Genomic DNA, 14,924 nt, shown 5'->3' with positions numbered 1-14,924 from the left:
TCCGTCTTAACAAAAGCACTTCCACAGGAATTCATACAACAGATACAAAATGGTAGAGAGCAGATTAGGAAAAAATCTAGCTTCTATTACAGGTTCTGATTTTTTCGGGTTAAGCCATGCAAGCCTCAGGCCCTCTGTTTCTACCTCTGCTGGGAGAGAGAGGGCTGAATTACTTCTTTTTTTTTTTTGAAATGGAGTCTTGCTCTGTTGCCCAGGCTGGAGTGCAGTGGCGCAATCTCGGCTCACTGTAACCTCTGCCTCCCGGGTTCAAGTGATTCTCCTGCCTCAGCCTCCCGAGTAGCTGAGATTGCAGGCGCATGCCACCACGCCTGGCTAATTTTTGTATTTTTAGTAGAGACGAAGTTTCACCACGTTGGCCAGGATGCTCTCTATCTCTTGACCTTGTGATCGGCCCACATCAGCCTCCCAAAGTGCTGGGATAACAGGCGTGAGCCACCGTGCCCAGCCTACTTTAGTTACTATATTCACACTAAGTCATGAAATCCTTTAGCAATTGTAATCAACTTTTTAAAAAATTAATAGAATAAAAAGAGTACACTACACCTATTAAAGACATTTTCTGAAACTTTTGTTTCAAGTATATATTTTATATAGCAGTTGCAGAGTAAAACGTCTTTCTTATTGAGTGTCACAGTTACGGTTTAAAAACTACTGATGTAGATACTTAAAATCCTATATAGTTTGAATTCTTATAGATTCATTTGTTCCAAAATTATTTTAAGACCAGTAATCACAAAGTATGAAATCACAACTTAATATGGAAAGTTTTATCAAAGCTAAAATTTATTTGGTGCATACTCCTATTGATACCAGGTATGTTCGCATATACCTTTTTCTTTCATGTGTAAAAACAACCATGTGAGGTATTTTACAGGTTAAAAAAAAAACAAAAAAAACCTACTTCCTTATTCAGTGTAAAGGAAGCTTACAAGCATTCCAAAATAAAAACAAACAAAAACCAGACAAGTACGTAGTCTATTTCCATTTCCTTTTATACATCCTCTATATATATCATACATTTTAGCAATAGGAGAAGAGAGAACCAATTCAAATGCAAGGGAATCTTTTTTGTAGATTCTGTTGACAGATGCTCTTTAACCTAAACATTTTCTGCTCTAAGCATAAGGGACTTAACTGTTTTCAGTACGTGAAATAACTTTAAGGTGATCTAGTACTTTGAAAATTTCATTCACTTAAGAACACTTAAGCTTAAAAACAGCACTATTTTTCAGAGGCAATTTCTCAACAGAAAAAGGCAATGGTAACAGTTCAATTGATGGAAATGGTTGAAATAAAACACCTTTGAGAAAGTAGAAAAAAAGTGTAGGAACAATTCTGTAAAAACATAGCACCGTTACCTCAACGAATGAGCAAATTTTACATACTGTATTTTTTTCAAATAACCTATTTTCATATTTAGTAGTTCAAGTTCCATAAGCTGTTATATTAAGCTTTCTTTCTACTTAAGAGTTCAATGCTAACATCATGTTTTTTACAAAATAAAAAACAATTTCTCAATAAACAGTGACTACTAAATTGTTACAAAGAAAAATTCTTCAATACTTATTTTATTCCATATATAAGCTTTTTCCCAAAAGATATATTAATATTGCATTACAAATAAGACAGCTAATCTGGTCAAGCTGTGAATATATTTGACAAAAACATTTGATCTTCCTACTGTTTTTAATTTCTTGGATAAATTTCTTTAGCAATTCTATTAGTTCTTGTTCTAAAATCAAGTTAACCAAATATAGCCCATACAGAAATCAGATGTGAAAGCTGACATATTTTTTAAAGTACCCTCTTAACTGAATGCTGCCAGCAATAATGTAATCAAATTACATTTTGTGATCAAGTGCTGTGTATTACATATAGTATGTGTATATATTTTCAATGAATATCCACATAAAATGAATAAACTTAGTACCAGCATACTAAATTTAATATGATTTATTTTAAATGATTGCTGGTTGCAGATAATTAAAAACCATCAACTCTATGGCAGCAACTATAATACATATATAGTTCTTTGAAAGATGGTTTTAAAGTTATAAGAGTGGAATATTATTTTTTAAAATACAAATGACATTTATAGCAAAAGGCTCTGTGGTTGAATAATCAGTAAATTAAAGAAAAATATCAGAGAAAGGTTTTGAAAAATAAAGCACGTTTCCTGTTAAGAGAATTGATTCTTTCCTTCCTAAAAATGTCTAATAGAAATTAAAGTGTTTAAACAAAAGGTTCCTAAAATTCCTAGAAAAAAATTAACCTTCAGTAGCAGTAATTAATGAGGTCAGACTATCATGGCAAGCTGAATATTAATCTGTTGGTGGTCAGAAGATACAACTGCTCAATTTTTAGAGAAGTAAAGTTTATTACATTTGAAACAATACAGCAGAAATCTCAAAAGTTTACTCATTAAATATAGTTTAATTCTTACAAATCTTCTTTTGAAAACACAGTTCATATATGTTGCAACCTCAGAAGTTTGAATTTGAAATTAAATATGAAGGTAGTAGTCAGAGAAGTCACATCAGAGTGCTTTGTCAAATATCCAAACAAATCAGCACATACCTCTTCTGTGATACAGGAGGAAAAAAGTGATTCTAAATATATTCAAGTGAATGCAGAAAAATACATTACTATTTGAGGCAGACCATGCTAAAATATAATTTACAATGATTAGTTTGCACTTAAGAAGGTTAATAACACATTTAAACCAATGAAATGAAGGTTAGGTTAAATTTTGTAGTATTTGCTCAGTCTCTGTACTTAAACATTAGTTCATCTGAAAAGTAAGTTTGGAAAAAAGCAAACAACCTGATACTTCTCTTTATGCTTATTATTTTCTCACTGCCATCTTAAATGCAAACAAATCAATACAGGATCAAGACTTTTACATATTAAAATGAAGACTAATGACTTGTAAAGGTAGACTGTGTACCATGTAGTACTTAATAGATGAGCTTGCAATGACCATCAACTCAATTTTTTAAATAACACCAAGATCCACAAGCCAAAATAAACATTTGATTAAAAAGTTCTGCTATTCAAGATAACTCAGTTGTCCTTTTTCTCTTTGAGATTGGGAAGGGCTGGGTCTTTAAAAACCTGAAGAGGAGTTGGTAAGAGGAAAAAAATCCTCAATGCTTTAAAAAAACTCAACTGGTTAGAAGTCCTTACAACTACTATGCTGGCATGGACACAGATGTTTCCTGTCACAGAATGTCCACTTTCCCATAGAAGTACTTCCTCCAAGCCAACTATATAAAGATGTAAATCAGCTCACCCATGATTGAAACTGAAATGATCCTTCAAAATAGAAGTAAGACACCTCACCCAAAAAGATCTTTTAAATCATTACTAGCTGAACTACTACTGGTCATAGTAGGTGGTGGCTGTGCAAAGTTCTGTGGATTAAAGAAAGGATTACCCTGCATACCAAAGGCAGATTGTCCTATCATGTTCATCTGTGTTCCCATTACGGAACTGCCCATAGCTGGAGAACCTTGAGGAGGTACAAACTGATTAAGCCACTGATTTGGTTTCTGTTGTGATAATTGGTTCATGCTAACTTTGGGTTTCTGAGGGCCAAAGAGATTATTAAGGGCAGACATATCTGTGGGTCTTTGTTGGCTCTGCTTCGCACCAGCAGGAGGAACACTCAAAGCATTGAAGTTTGGCAAAGTGGGAGGTGTTCCCAGAGTCATCTTGGTCACTCCAACTGTGCTTGGACTACTGTAGAAGTTCTGGTTTGTATTAACGGGCATGTTGAATCCCGAAGTCTGAAAGCCCATATTGGCATTTAGGCCATTTGTCAAATTTCTCTTTGTATTATCAGTTGGTGTAGAAAACATCATGCCAATGCCCATGGAAGGAATGGAAGTGAAAGTACTTGAAGCAGAAGATTTAGGGGTACTAACAGAAAGGCTGGTCAAAGATGACATATTATCCATCAACGTGTCTGTCAAGTCCTTAGTCTGAAAAATATGAGAGAATTACTTTATCTCTAAGAAATAAAATACTTTATAATTAGTAAACATTTGACAGATTAAATCATAAAGGACAAGTTAGAATTAAGCTCAATGGTCTATACCAAATTAGCAAACTATATCCTGCAGGTCAAATACAGCCTGCCACCTGTTTTTGTATGGTTTTTACAGAGGAATATTTGCAATCGATTTGATGATGGGGAATACTAACTTTAAACTCCAATTAAGCAAAACGTTATCTCATCAAAAACAGAATCACATTCTTCTTATTCTATATTACAAAAAACACAGTAATTTCTTACTATTATTTGTATAGTTTGAATTTCATCAAAATTTTATAGGAATTTGTTTCCACTATTCTTAAAAAAAGTACCTACAAAATATTCTCAATTTTGCCTCTTGGCCTACAAAAATGTTTTTCTCAGACAAAATGTTAGTGATTAAGAGGTAACAAAAAATAATTTAAAGAAAGCTTTTAAGATAAAGCTATCTCTGAAACCAGTAACAGTGTAAACTCTCTACAAGAAGGGCCCTTATTCACTGCCATAGCACCAATACCTGGAACAGTGCCTGGAACACAGGAGAAAACAAATACTAGCCAGGTCATGCAGGTACATCTTAAACCAAGTTACACATCTAACTAACTACAATTGAAAAGACAAACATAGAAAATAACTTTAGCTCAAAAATACGTTAAGAGCATGAATATAATATTCTGATCACTTCAGAGTGAACAGAGTTGAATGAGCACTATGAGTCCTAATCCTATTCCTCTAGCTTCCTCTTTGTTGGTAACAAGCATTGTCACAAAACATGGTACATTAGACAGGTTATAGCAGAGTTGGAGAATCATTTATGCCCATACTTCTTAGAAATCACACATTAAGGTATTATTTGAGATACATTTTTATACAAATACTAGCAGACTGAGTTCTATACCACCTTACTCCTTAACAGTAGTATTCTTGAAATTATGCAAAAGAAATGAACTCTGACCTGTTTAACAGTAGCAACAGGTGTGTGCACTTGGGGTTTAAGAGGCTGCTGGCTTTTCAACTTCTGTGCCTGCTCTTGTTCTTTTGCTAATTTTTGTTTTTCTTCAAGTGTAAGTGATGCCTTAAAACAAAATAAAGCAAAAAATCAACTGGCAATTTCTTAAGTCCATTTGTAAAACAAAAGTTATCTCTTCAGGTAAAGGACATCTTACTACTTCACTGAAAAGCAAACTACTCTTGTCTTGGTGATTGTCACAGTAAGCTGTATTTCAAATCACTATATAATCTAACTTTAGATAAAAACTCACAGGATCTGTGCAAAAATATTTCCAGTATGAAAATAATAATTTTTAAACTATTCATTAGAATCACCCTTTTCCAGACAATGACAATATGATTTAGTGATTTCATTCTCGAAAACTGGGAAATCTTTTTAAACTTTAATCTATCTCACCCCAAGAATATTTTAGGAACTCACAAAAAGCGAAGAAAGAATGAAACAACACACGGTTCTTTCACTGCTGATGTCTACAGCAAATTCAATGTCTTGTCTTTTATCAACTTTGCTAAACTAAAAGCTCACAATGTTCTCTTATAATTTTGTAAACGACTATGTCCAGTAGTCCTTTGGCTTTACACATACAGGTATTCACATTTATGAATGAACAGAAGAATGCCCTCAGCAGAAGTCACAAGCTGACTTACAGTTTTTTTATTGGATGCTAACCAAGAGGAAAGTATCCTATTATAGTTTAATATTCAAAATCAGAGGGGGAGCAAAATTTTAGCAAGAAATAGAGAAGAAAAAAATGTGCTCAGATTTTTCATCTACTTATGAGATGGAATCAGATCTATTTTGAAAATCCTTTTTAAAATATTATTGGTCTGCCATTAGTAAGTAATGTATACATCATGTACCCCTGCTGGAATAAACCAAGAAGGGTACATCATCACTCTGTAGTATGCCTGTCAAAAATGTACAACTTTAATCCAATTATAAGAAAACACGAGACAAACTCAAATTGATGGCCATGCTACCAAATAGCTGACCAGTACTCTGTGAAAGTGTCAAAGTGAAAATCTGATGGACTGTAAAATCTGACACTATGAAATGACGGAAGATGAGGTTGCTAGGCTCAAAAAGAATGGAAAGAGTTTGGAACTCAAACTGTTGGGAATGTAGTGAGTGGGACAGAAATTAAAATACTGACGAGCAACAATCAGAGACAGCCTAAGGTAGCTGGACAGCACAAATCTATAGTAGAAGCCATCAACACAGGAGGAGAAGCAGAGAAGACAGACAGTGAGATTCGCCAAGGAGTGTGACTGGCAAAGGACAGGAGAAAGGACAAAGGAGACAAGGAGTCTATAAATATTACCTTGTAGCAAGTCAAGTAATAACAGAAGCTAAAAATCTTAAGTACATTTATTTTCAAAATGGGTTAGGGTCATGTTTAACTGATAAAGGAATTTCAGAAAGATAATTACAAATGTTTCTTGTTAAGCTGCTGAACAGCATTTCCCAACAAAAATCTGTGGTTTACAGGAAGTCCTGTAGTATAAATAAGAGGGCGGAAAGAACAATAAGTAAACTCACTCTTTTATGTTTATTCTGTAACCCGTCCTCTTTTTTTTCGGACTCACTGCCAGTCAGAAGGTCTGCTCCAATGTTGTTAAAAACCTTGTCAATTTGCTGAAATAGAAAAATGTCAATAATTTAAATAAGTTCAATAAAAATGTGATTTTGTTGCTTAAAGATTAAAAGCCCTCCAAATGAAGCACTTTCTACAAAAATTAAGTATCTTCTTACCTGATTCCCAGTATTTGTAACTTTTGCCTCCTCAGAAACATTCATTTGATTTCCTATGTCCAAAGATCTGTAGGAGAGTTGAATTATGACAAAACAACAAAAAGAAATGAATAGTTTTAAATATTCATGCTAAAAATTATTTATCCACATGGAATTTATTAGACTCCAATTAAACTGTGGTTTCATTCTTTAAGAAGAGTCATCTTTTCCATTATTTCTACTGTTAATGATTGCTTGCCCCAAAATAACATTTGTATGTAAGTCCATTTCTTAAACTCAACATTTGGGATTTACTGGAGAATTTATTCAAGGTGTCATAAAACCAGTCAAGCATGGCTCTTATCAAAGAGCTTAACATCTCACTGCAAGACAAGATACGATATGGGGAATTTAATATGATTAAGTTCTGAGTCTGTACTAACATGAATGCTATAATCACTAACAATGAATGCTGTAATCACTGTTATGTGAGCCAGATCTATGTCCTGAGAAACAGGTAAGATTTAGATAGAAGGAAGAAAAAGGAAGGGTTCATTTCCCAAGACAAATATAAATACTTGGTATTAAAAATTGATCTCTACCTATAATGCATTTTAAAAATTATTTCTCCAGATTTTTATGTTAACATAGTCAATCCATCAAACACCACATACATACACACTATAGAATACTTCAAGCATACAAAGGGCTATTTCACCTACTTCTATACCATGTGTATTTACTTTAAGTCTTCATCTTGTGGGCAGAAGCTAAAGAGTTTCTACTTGGGGACCTTGTTCATGATTTATATCAATTTTACTGATTTTTAGATGTTTTTTGGTTCAGGATTACACTTTAACAGGTATCCTAAATTCATGTGTTTTACTCTGGAGCAAAGAATACAGTGGGGCTTTGATTTTAATAAACTGGATTCAGCAGTCAACGATTTACGTCTTTGCCTTCTTGTTTGAATACTAGTTTCTGCAAATAATTTAGAAAATCCTCCCTAAAAATAAAAAGAGGTGAATGTTGTGATGCTAAATATGAAATGAATGTTCTATAAATGTTTCTGGGGCTAGAGAAAAGAGAATGAAAAAAATAAAAATACTAGAAGTTCATAAATTTAAAAAATTTTCGTAAGTGGTGCTTTTAGTTTTCATCAACCTGAGTTTACAATGCTAGTGGCTACTGCTGACAAGGGATTTCTCAGAAACAGAATTTTCTTTATGTAGATAAAATTCTGTACTCAGAAGTGATACTAGATTTTTTAACCACATTGTATTTTAATTCAGTTCAACTTATTAATACGATGGTAAATTTTGAAATGTTTTACATAGGGTCAAATTTAAATCCAGTAATTTTTCTATTCCATCATCAGAATTCCAGAAAATCAATCATAAGACAACTATAATCTCACTCCTGGACCACATATAATTCATGTGCAACCTACTTACTTCTGCTGTTCTTGCATTATATGAAGTTGCTCCAGTTTAGTCTTATGTTCAGACTCCAATCTATTAAGCATCTCTTTTATGACGGAAATGAAAGAATTGAACTGGTATAATGAGAAATTGATATGGTTACAATGTTTCAAGTTAGCAGCAAATGTAATCAATTAAGATAATTCATTAAGTTAATCATAATATTCTCAATTTTTACCAGTAGAATAGGATCCAGTCACAGCACTGACATTCACTAAGAATGATACATTTAAATTTGGGATATCATAGCAAGCTTTTATAATATCTTTGTATAGTGATGATATGATAGTTGATGAGGCTTTTAAGTTCCAGAAAACATGTCTCAATAATGAGTTTTATATCCTGAGTTGTTTAATTGCTATTATTCAGGGGCCTTGTATAAATTCACTCGTAGCAGTTATATATTGATCTTCTGGGATAATTCAAAATTAAACATCTGAATTTGTGCCGAACTAGAAATAATCCATTTAATATGCATAGAAAATTCCTGCTTATTCAGATTGCAATGACATATCTGGCTAAAATAAACCTTGTTTTCTGACAGTCGAAATATTAAACGTACATAATCCAACTTTCAAATAATTAAATTTCATAAAGCGTACCTAGCACTATGTCTTAATATAATTTAAGCTTTGGCTAACTTTGGTCAGCTGCTGATCATTCATCCCTATGGTACTTCAGGATCATCATAAACAACTTATTTGAATAACACCATATGTTACAGGAAGAATCTAGAAATGGCTCTCCTCCTTTCCCCAAATCTTATACATCTTTGTGTTGAGTGTTTCTACATACAGTATTTTATTAATCCTCACAACTCTTCAAAGTAGGTTCACTAATATTTCTAATCTACAAATGAGGCAACTCAGGCTCAATGAGAGGTAAAGCAACTCAGAGATGCTAGAGAGCTCATATGGCAGAGTTAGAATTCATCCTAAGCCTGGTTCCAAAGTCTGCACCCTTTTCTACTACATTACACTGCCTTTCACCATGCTGTATCAGCAGCAGCTTCTTCATCTTATGAGAAAGTCAAAAGGCATGTTTCCAAAGCAGTTTACTATGACTGACTTTCCAGTGATTAGGGTTCCTAAAACTTTTTATTGAAGTATAATATACTAATAGAAAAGTATACATGTTAAAGTGCACAGACAAAAAATCACAATTCACACAAATTGAACACATCCAATGTAACTAGTAGCCAGATAAAGAAACAACATTGGTCTAGGCACATGGTTCACACCTGTAGTCCCAGCACTTTGGGAAGCCAAGGCAGGAAGATCACTTGAGCCCAGGAGTTTGAGACCAGCCTGGGCAACATGGAGAGACCATGTCTCTACAAAAAATACAACAATTAGCCAGGAGTGGTGGTACATGCCTGTAGTCCTAGCTATTTGGGAGGCTGAGGTGGGAGGATCACTTGAGCCCAGGAGATTAAGGATGCAGTGAGCTGAGATTGTGCCACTACACTCCAGCCTGGGAGACAGACTGAGACCCCGTCTCAAAAAACAAAAACAAAAACAAAGTAAAATCGTTGTCAACATCCCAGAGGCTTCCTTATACCCGCTTCCAGTCATTTTTCACCCTCACACCCTTTGGGTAAACTTTATTCTGACTTCTAGCAGCATAGCTTAGACTGTTGTACTTTATATAAATGGATCATTCAGCAGATCCTCTTCTATGTCTGGCTTCATTCACTCAACATGTTTGTGAGATTCATCCATATTGTTAAATGTTTGTGCAGGAAAGAGTTAACATTGTAGACATAAACTGCTATCCTTGAAAACTCCTGCTTGCAAAATTGGCCTTTAGCTGGTGTCTGGGAACTCAGATTTCAGAAAGGTTCCTATTAACGGTAACAGTGGCTTACTTGCCTAAACTGTTTGTACAAAGAATATGTTCTATGCTGAACACTTGCTTTCCTTCTGGGAGTTTGGAATTTGAGTACATGCCAGGCAGAGGGTGTTACTTCATCAGCCCTCATTGAAAACTCTGGACACTGAGTCTCATCTAATGAGTTTCCCTGGTTGGCAACATTTCACACAGATTATCACAAGTCATTACAAGGGGAATCCTGTGTGATTTCAATGGGAAAAGACTATAGGCTTGTGCCTGGTTTCCCCAGACTTTGTCCTATGAACGTTTTTCCTTTCCTGATTTTGCTTTATATTTTTTCACCATAATAGAGCACAGCCTGAGCATAACTCTATGCTGAGTCCTGTGAGTCCTTCTACTGAATCATCTATTCTGGGAGTGGTCTTAGGAACTCCCCTCAAACACAAGTTATTGATTATTCAGTGGACTGCTGCAGGGCATTTGCTGTTTTTTATTCAAATGTTGAAAATGTATTTTCCTAAGTTACTTATCTTTGTCACTTAATGTATAATATACTTAAATCATCTTAAATCAGAAAGGAACTAAGAAGGCAGTCTTAAATCAGAAACCCTGACCATGAAACAAATGGGAAGGCAGATCACATCCATGCTAAACTACTGTAAAATACAAGAAGATAGGAATCAAAATATTTGTTGATGAAAATAGCCACCCCCCCAAACAAAACAAAACAAAAACAAACACTAAGCTGAAGTAAATCAACACAACATTTCAAATGGAATTAGAGACAGAGTCTTGCTTTGTCATCCAGGCTGGAGTGCAGTGGTGCAATCTCAAATCACTACAACCTCCGCCTCCCAGGCTCAAGCAATCCTCCTCCCTCAGCTCCCTCTAGTAGCTGGGACTACAGGCGCACACCACTACACCTGGCTCATTTTTGTATTTTTGTAGAGATGGGGTTTCACCATGTTGCCCAGGCTGGTCTCAAACTCCTGAGCTCAAGTGATCCACCTAACCCTTCCCTCCCAAAGTGTTGGGATGACAGGAGTGAGCCTATATATCCTAAAATAAGAATTTGGGAATATTTAAAAACACACTAAATCAGAAATATGAGAACTAAGAACAGAAATGACAAAAAGTTGAAGACTGTTTTAGGCATATTATTCTATTCCTCCCCAATATTCACTGTCTCCCTTCTTTGCCCACCCTAACCTCAACTCTGCTATCCAAGATACGAAGAAATTACCAAACCAAAAATTAAAATCTAGGGGGCGAGCATGGTGGCTCACGCCTGTAATCCCAGCACTTTGGGAGGCCAAGGCAGGCAGATCACTTGAGATTCGGAGTTTGAGATCAGCCTGGCTAACACGGTGAAACCCTGACTCTGTTAAAAAACAAAAATTAGCCAGGCATGGTGCCTCACGCCTGTAATCCCAGCTATTTGGGAGGGTAAGGCATGAGAATTGCTTGAACCCAGGAGGCGAAGGTTGCAGTGAGGTGAGACGGCACCACTGCACTCCAGCCTGAGTGACAGGACGAGACTCCATCTCAAAAAAAAAAAAAAAAAATTAAAACCAAGGAACTAATTTTCAGAGACTTACCCTATTACTTCAAATGAAATGTTTGTTCTGATTAGTTTTATAAATTTCTCTGCCTCCCAAAACTCTGCTCGCTCAGCACTCTCCCCAATGCCAAAAGCTCTCAACTTCCAGCTTTCTGCTTCCCTCATTGCTGTAATTCACTTTCGGTCCTAAATCCTCCCTGCCTATCCATCTCTGATGCTCTCAGTTAAACAGTAACCCAACTCAGGCTTTTCCATTATATTTCATTAAATACTAGTTCTGTTGTGAACAAAAATGACTCGTCTACTCTATACCTCAATTTTCTCTCAATTCAATAAATATTTTTGGTTCTGTCATTGCACTAAGTGCTGGGGCTATAATGAATAATAAGCTCTAATAACCTTTGAGGAATTTCTAATCTTCAGGAAGAATCAGTCACATAAGAACACAACTGTGACAAACAGCGATAGAGGTATGCAAAGAGACAATTCCACAATATTCTTTGGACACATTATTCCTTAGCTCAAAAACATTTACCACACCTTGAAAGTTCAAATACCTAAACCAGACAGACATTTTAAGTCTACCTATTCTAGTCTCAATGTACCGTTCTCATTCTCCTACTGTATTATATATATCTCCCAATCAAATTGAATTATTTCTTCCAAGTGGTTTATAGACTCTTAAAATGGTCCTCAATTATCTCTTACTCCTGCCATTCATGCCCTTGTGGAATCCCCTATCTTTGAGTGTGGGCTGAACCTGTGACTTGCTTCTAAAGCAACAGACTATGGCACAGGTGATGGGATATCACTTCCTTGATTACAAGAGACTGTAATTTCAGTTTTGCTAGCAGATTCTCTCTTGCAGGCTTTGATGAAACAAGTTGCCATGTTGGAAAGGCCCATGTGGCTAGGAACTGACAGTGGTATCCAGCTAATAGCTAAGAATGGAGGCCCTAAGCACAACAGCCCAGAAGGAACCGAAGCTTGCCAACAACCATATAAGTGCACTTAGAAGCAGATCACTCTGTAGCTGGGCCTTGAAGGAGCCCCAAGTTCTTGACTATAGACAGCACTGTGAGAAACCCTGAGCAGGAAATCCAACTATGCCATGTCCTGGCCTAACCCATAGAAGCTGTGAGATAATAAATTTGTGTTGCTTTAAACCCCTAAGTTTGTGGTGATTTGTTCTGTAGCAATCAATAAATAATGAATATACTCCCCAAACACATTCTATAACTTTGTTCTTCATTCATGTCAATTTCCCAGCCCTAGATTTAAAGTAGTCCCAAATCCTACATATTTTTCAACATCCTGCTCATTTACTATTTATCAATGAAGTCACCCCACAAACTTTCTTCATTTAGTTCTGTGGTGTATTTTACCCCCACCCTTTTTTCAACCAATCTTTATAATATATTTATATATCTAATGCCAAGAAAACAGTAAGCTCAATAAAATGAATAAAGCACAAAAATACTCCTACCTGATTAAGATTAAGATTGTTTTCAATACTCAGGGGAATAAGATGAGGCAATACTTTTCCGGCCAGCTGCTCTTTGGTGATTCCCAACTTCTTATGAGTAAAAGTACATTTGTAAATACCTGATGGAAAAGAATGTGACAAATTTCCTAAGTTAACACCATCAATTCATAGAAATCATGAAAATAATATATGTATATGAAATCCCTTGATAATCTGTGTAGTACAAATTTTTTCCAATCAATGCCTAGAATAATGATGTTCTTACATATGAATCAGAATGATTTCAGCCTTTATCATCAGGCCAGATTTAAACACCAAGACATATTTATCCTGTGTTCTTTTGGTTTAGGAGCACATTTAATGACAGCATAACATTAGAAGCTTATCAGAACCACGTTCAGTTCTTATTGTGCAGCAGTAAAGTTACAGAATGGCCTTTTATTCTGAAACATCTAAATATATACTTCAGAAATCATACTCAAGGCATCTATTTTAAAGGGTGTAAGTCAAAATGTAAGTCCTACACCTTTATCCACTTCTTCAGCAAATCAAACTCAACATGTCTGAAATTTAATAACTGAATTCAACTCCACAAAATCCTTCCCTATTGTCTCACCTATTTACTCAATCTTCAATACTCCACTTGTTACATCTATCCACAAAGCCTTCATTTGGTAAACTGAGTACCTTCCTCCTCATTCTCTGAATGCCTTTGAGTTCCAAGTGTTTTGTACATAATCCAAAGCTTTGTGAAATACCATCCGCCATTATTCTGTTAATGTGCACATGACTTATATACCCAAAGGGTAACTTTATTGGGCACTGACTAAATGCTTATTTGCTGAGCACTGTGTTTGTTACTTTCCCTTTGTTTCAGTGAATTCTCACAAGAATCCTAAAATGACGTTAGTCTCATCCTCATTGGATTAACTTCTCAAAGTCACCTCAGGAACTGACAGAGCCAGGATTAGAGCCAGGGCTTGAATTTCTGCTATGCCAAACTCCTGCCCAAAAAGACATTTTTTTTTTTTTTTGAGACAGGGTCTTGCCCTGTTGCTCATGCTGGAATGCAGTGACACGATAATGGGTCCCTGTAGCCTCAACCTCCCTGGCTCGTGTGATTCTCCCACCTCAGCCTCCCAAGTAGCTGGGACTACAGGCACAAGCTACCACACCCAGCTAATTATTGTATTTCTAGTAGAAACAGGGTTTTGCCATGTTGCTCAGGCTGGTTTTGAACTCTTGGGCTCAAGTGATCTGCCCACCTCAGCCTCCCAAAGTGCTGGGAATACAGGTGTCAGCCACTGCACCCAGCCAAGAAGACAAACTTCTTTCTGCACAAAAGATTCATGCAATATCCCTAGAGTACCTTCTATGTCTACAGAGGTCCACAATAAATACTTCCTAACCATTCCCACAAATACTTACTGAGCAGTTTCTACAGGCCAAACACTACATTAGGTGTTAAGAATACATGAATGAATAATATAGTTTTTCTTAAATATTAACAAAGAACCAGGCCAGGCACAGTGGCTCACGCCTGTAATCCCAACACTTTGGGAGGTCGAGGCAGGCAGATCACAAGGTCAGGAGTTCAAGACCAGCATGGCCAAGATGATGAAACCCTGTCTCTACAAAAAATACAAAAAAATTAGCCAGGCGTGGTGGCAGGTGCCTGTAATTGCAGCTACTCAGGAGGCTGAGGCAGAGAATTGCTCGAACTCAGGAGGCGGAGGTTGCAGTGAGCCGAGATGGCACCACTG

At 35.9% G+C, this 14,924-nt stretch overlaps 1 protein-coding gene across 2 annotated transcripts in view; it reads right to left on the bottom strand.

Annotated features, from left to right (window-relative positions):
- Positions 1–786: 786 nt before the first annotated feature.
- The window catches only part of SCYL2 (SCY1-like 2 (S. cerevisiae)), a 77,262-nt gene continuing 63,124 nt past the window's right edge, over positions 787–14,924 (bottom strand). For both annotated transcript variants that reach the window (XM_011934651.1, XM_011934656.1), the window contains 6 exons: positions 13,162–13,280; positions 8,255–8,355; positions 6,822–6,888; positions 6,609–6,704; positions 5,013–5,132; positions 787–4,004 (listed from right to left, as the gene is read on the bottom strand). In XM_011934651.1, the coding sequence (XP_011790041.1) occupies positions 3,360–4,004; positions 5,013–5,132; positions 6,609–6,704; positions 6,822–6,888; positions 8,255–8,355; positions 13,162–13,280 (1,148 nt within the window). In that variant the 3' untranslated portion in view covers positions 787–3,359. The remainder of the gene's footprint in view (positions 4,005–5,012; positions 5,133–6,608; positions 6,705–6,821; positions 6,889–8,254; positions 8,356–13,161; positions 13,281–14,924) is intronic.

Source organism: Colobus angolensis, unplaced genomic scaffold (genome assembly GCF_000951035.1).
Source record: "Colobus angolensis palliatus isolate OR3802 unplaced genomic scaffold, Cang.pa_1.0 Scaffold10, whole genome shotgun sequence".
Taxonomy (NCBI): domain Eukaryota; kingdom Metazoa; phylum Chordata; class Mammalia; order Primates; family Cercopithecidae; genus Colobus; species Colobus angolensis.
Note: the sequence above shows the minus strand (reverse complement) of the source record. Positions and strands in the feature narration are given on the sequence as shown.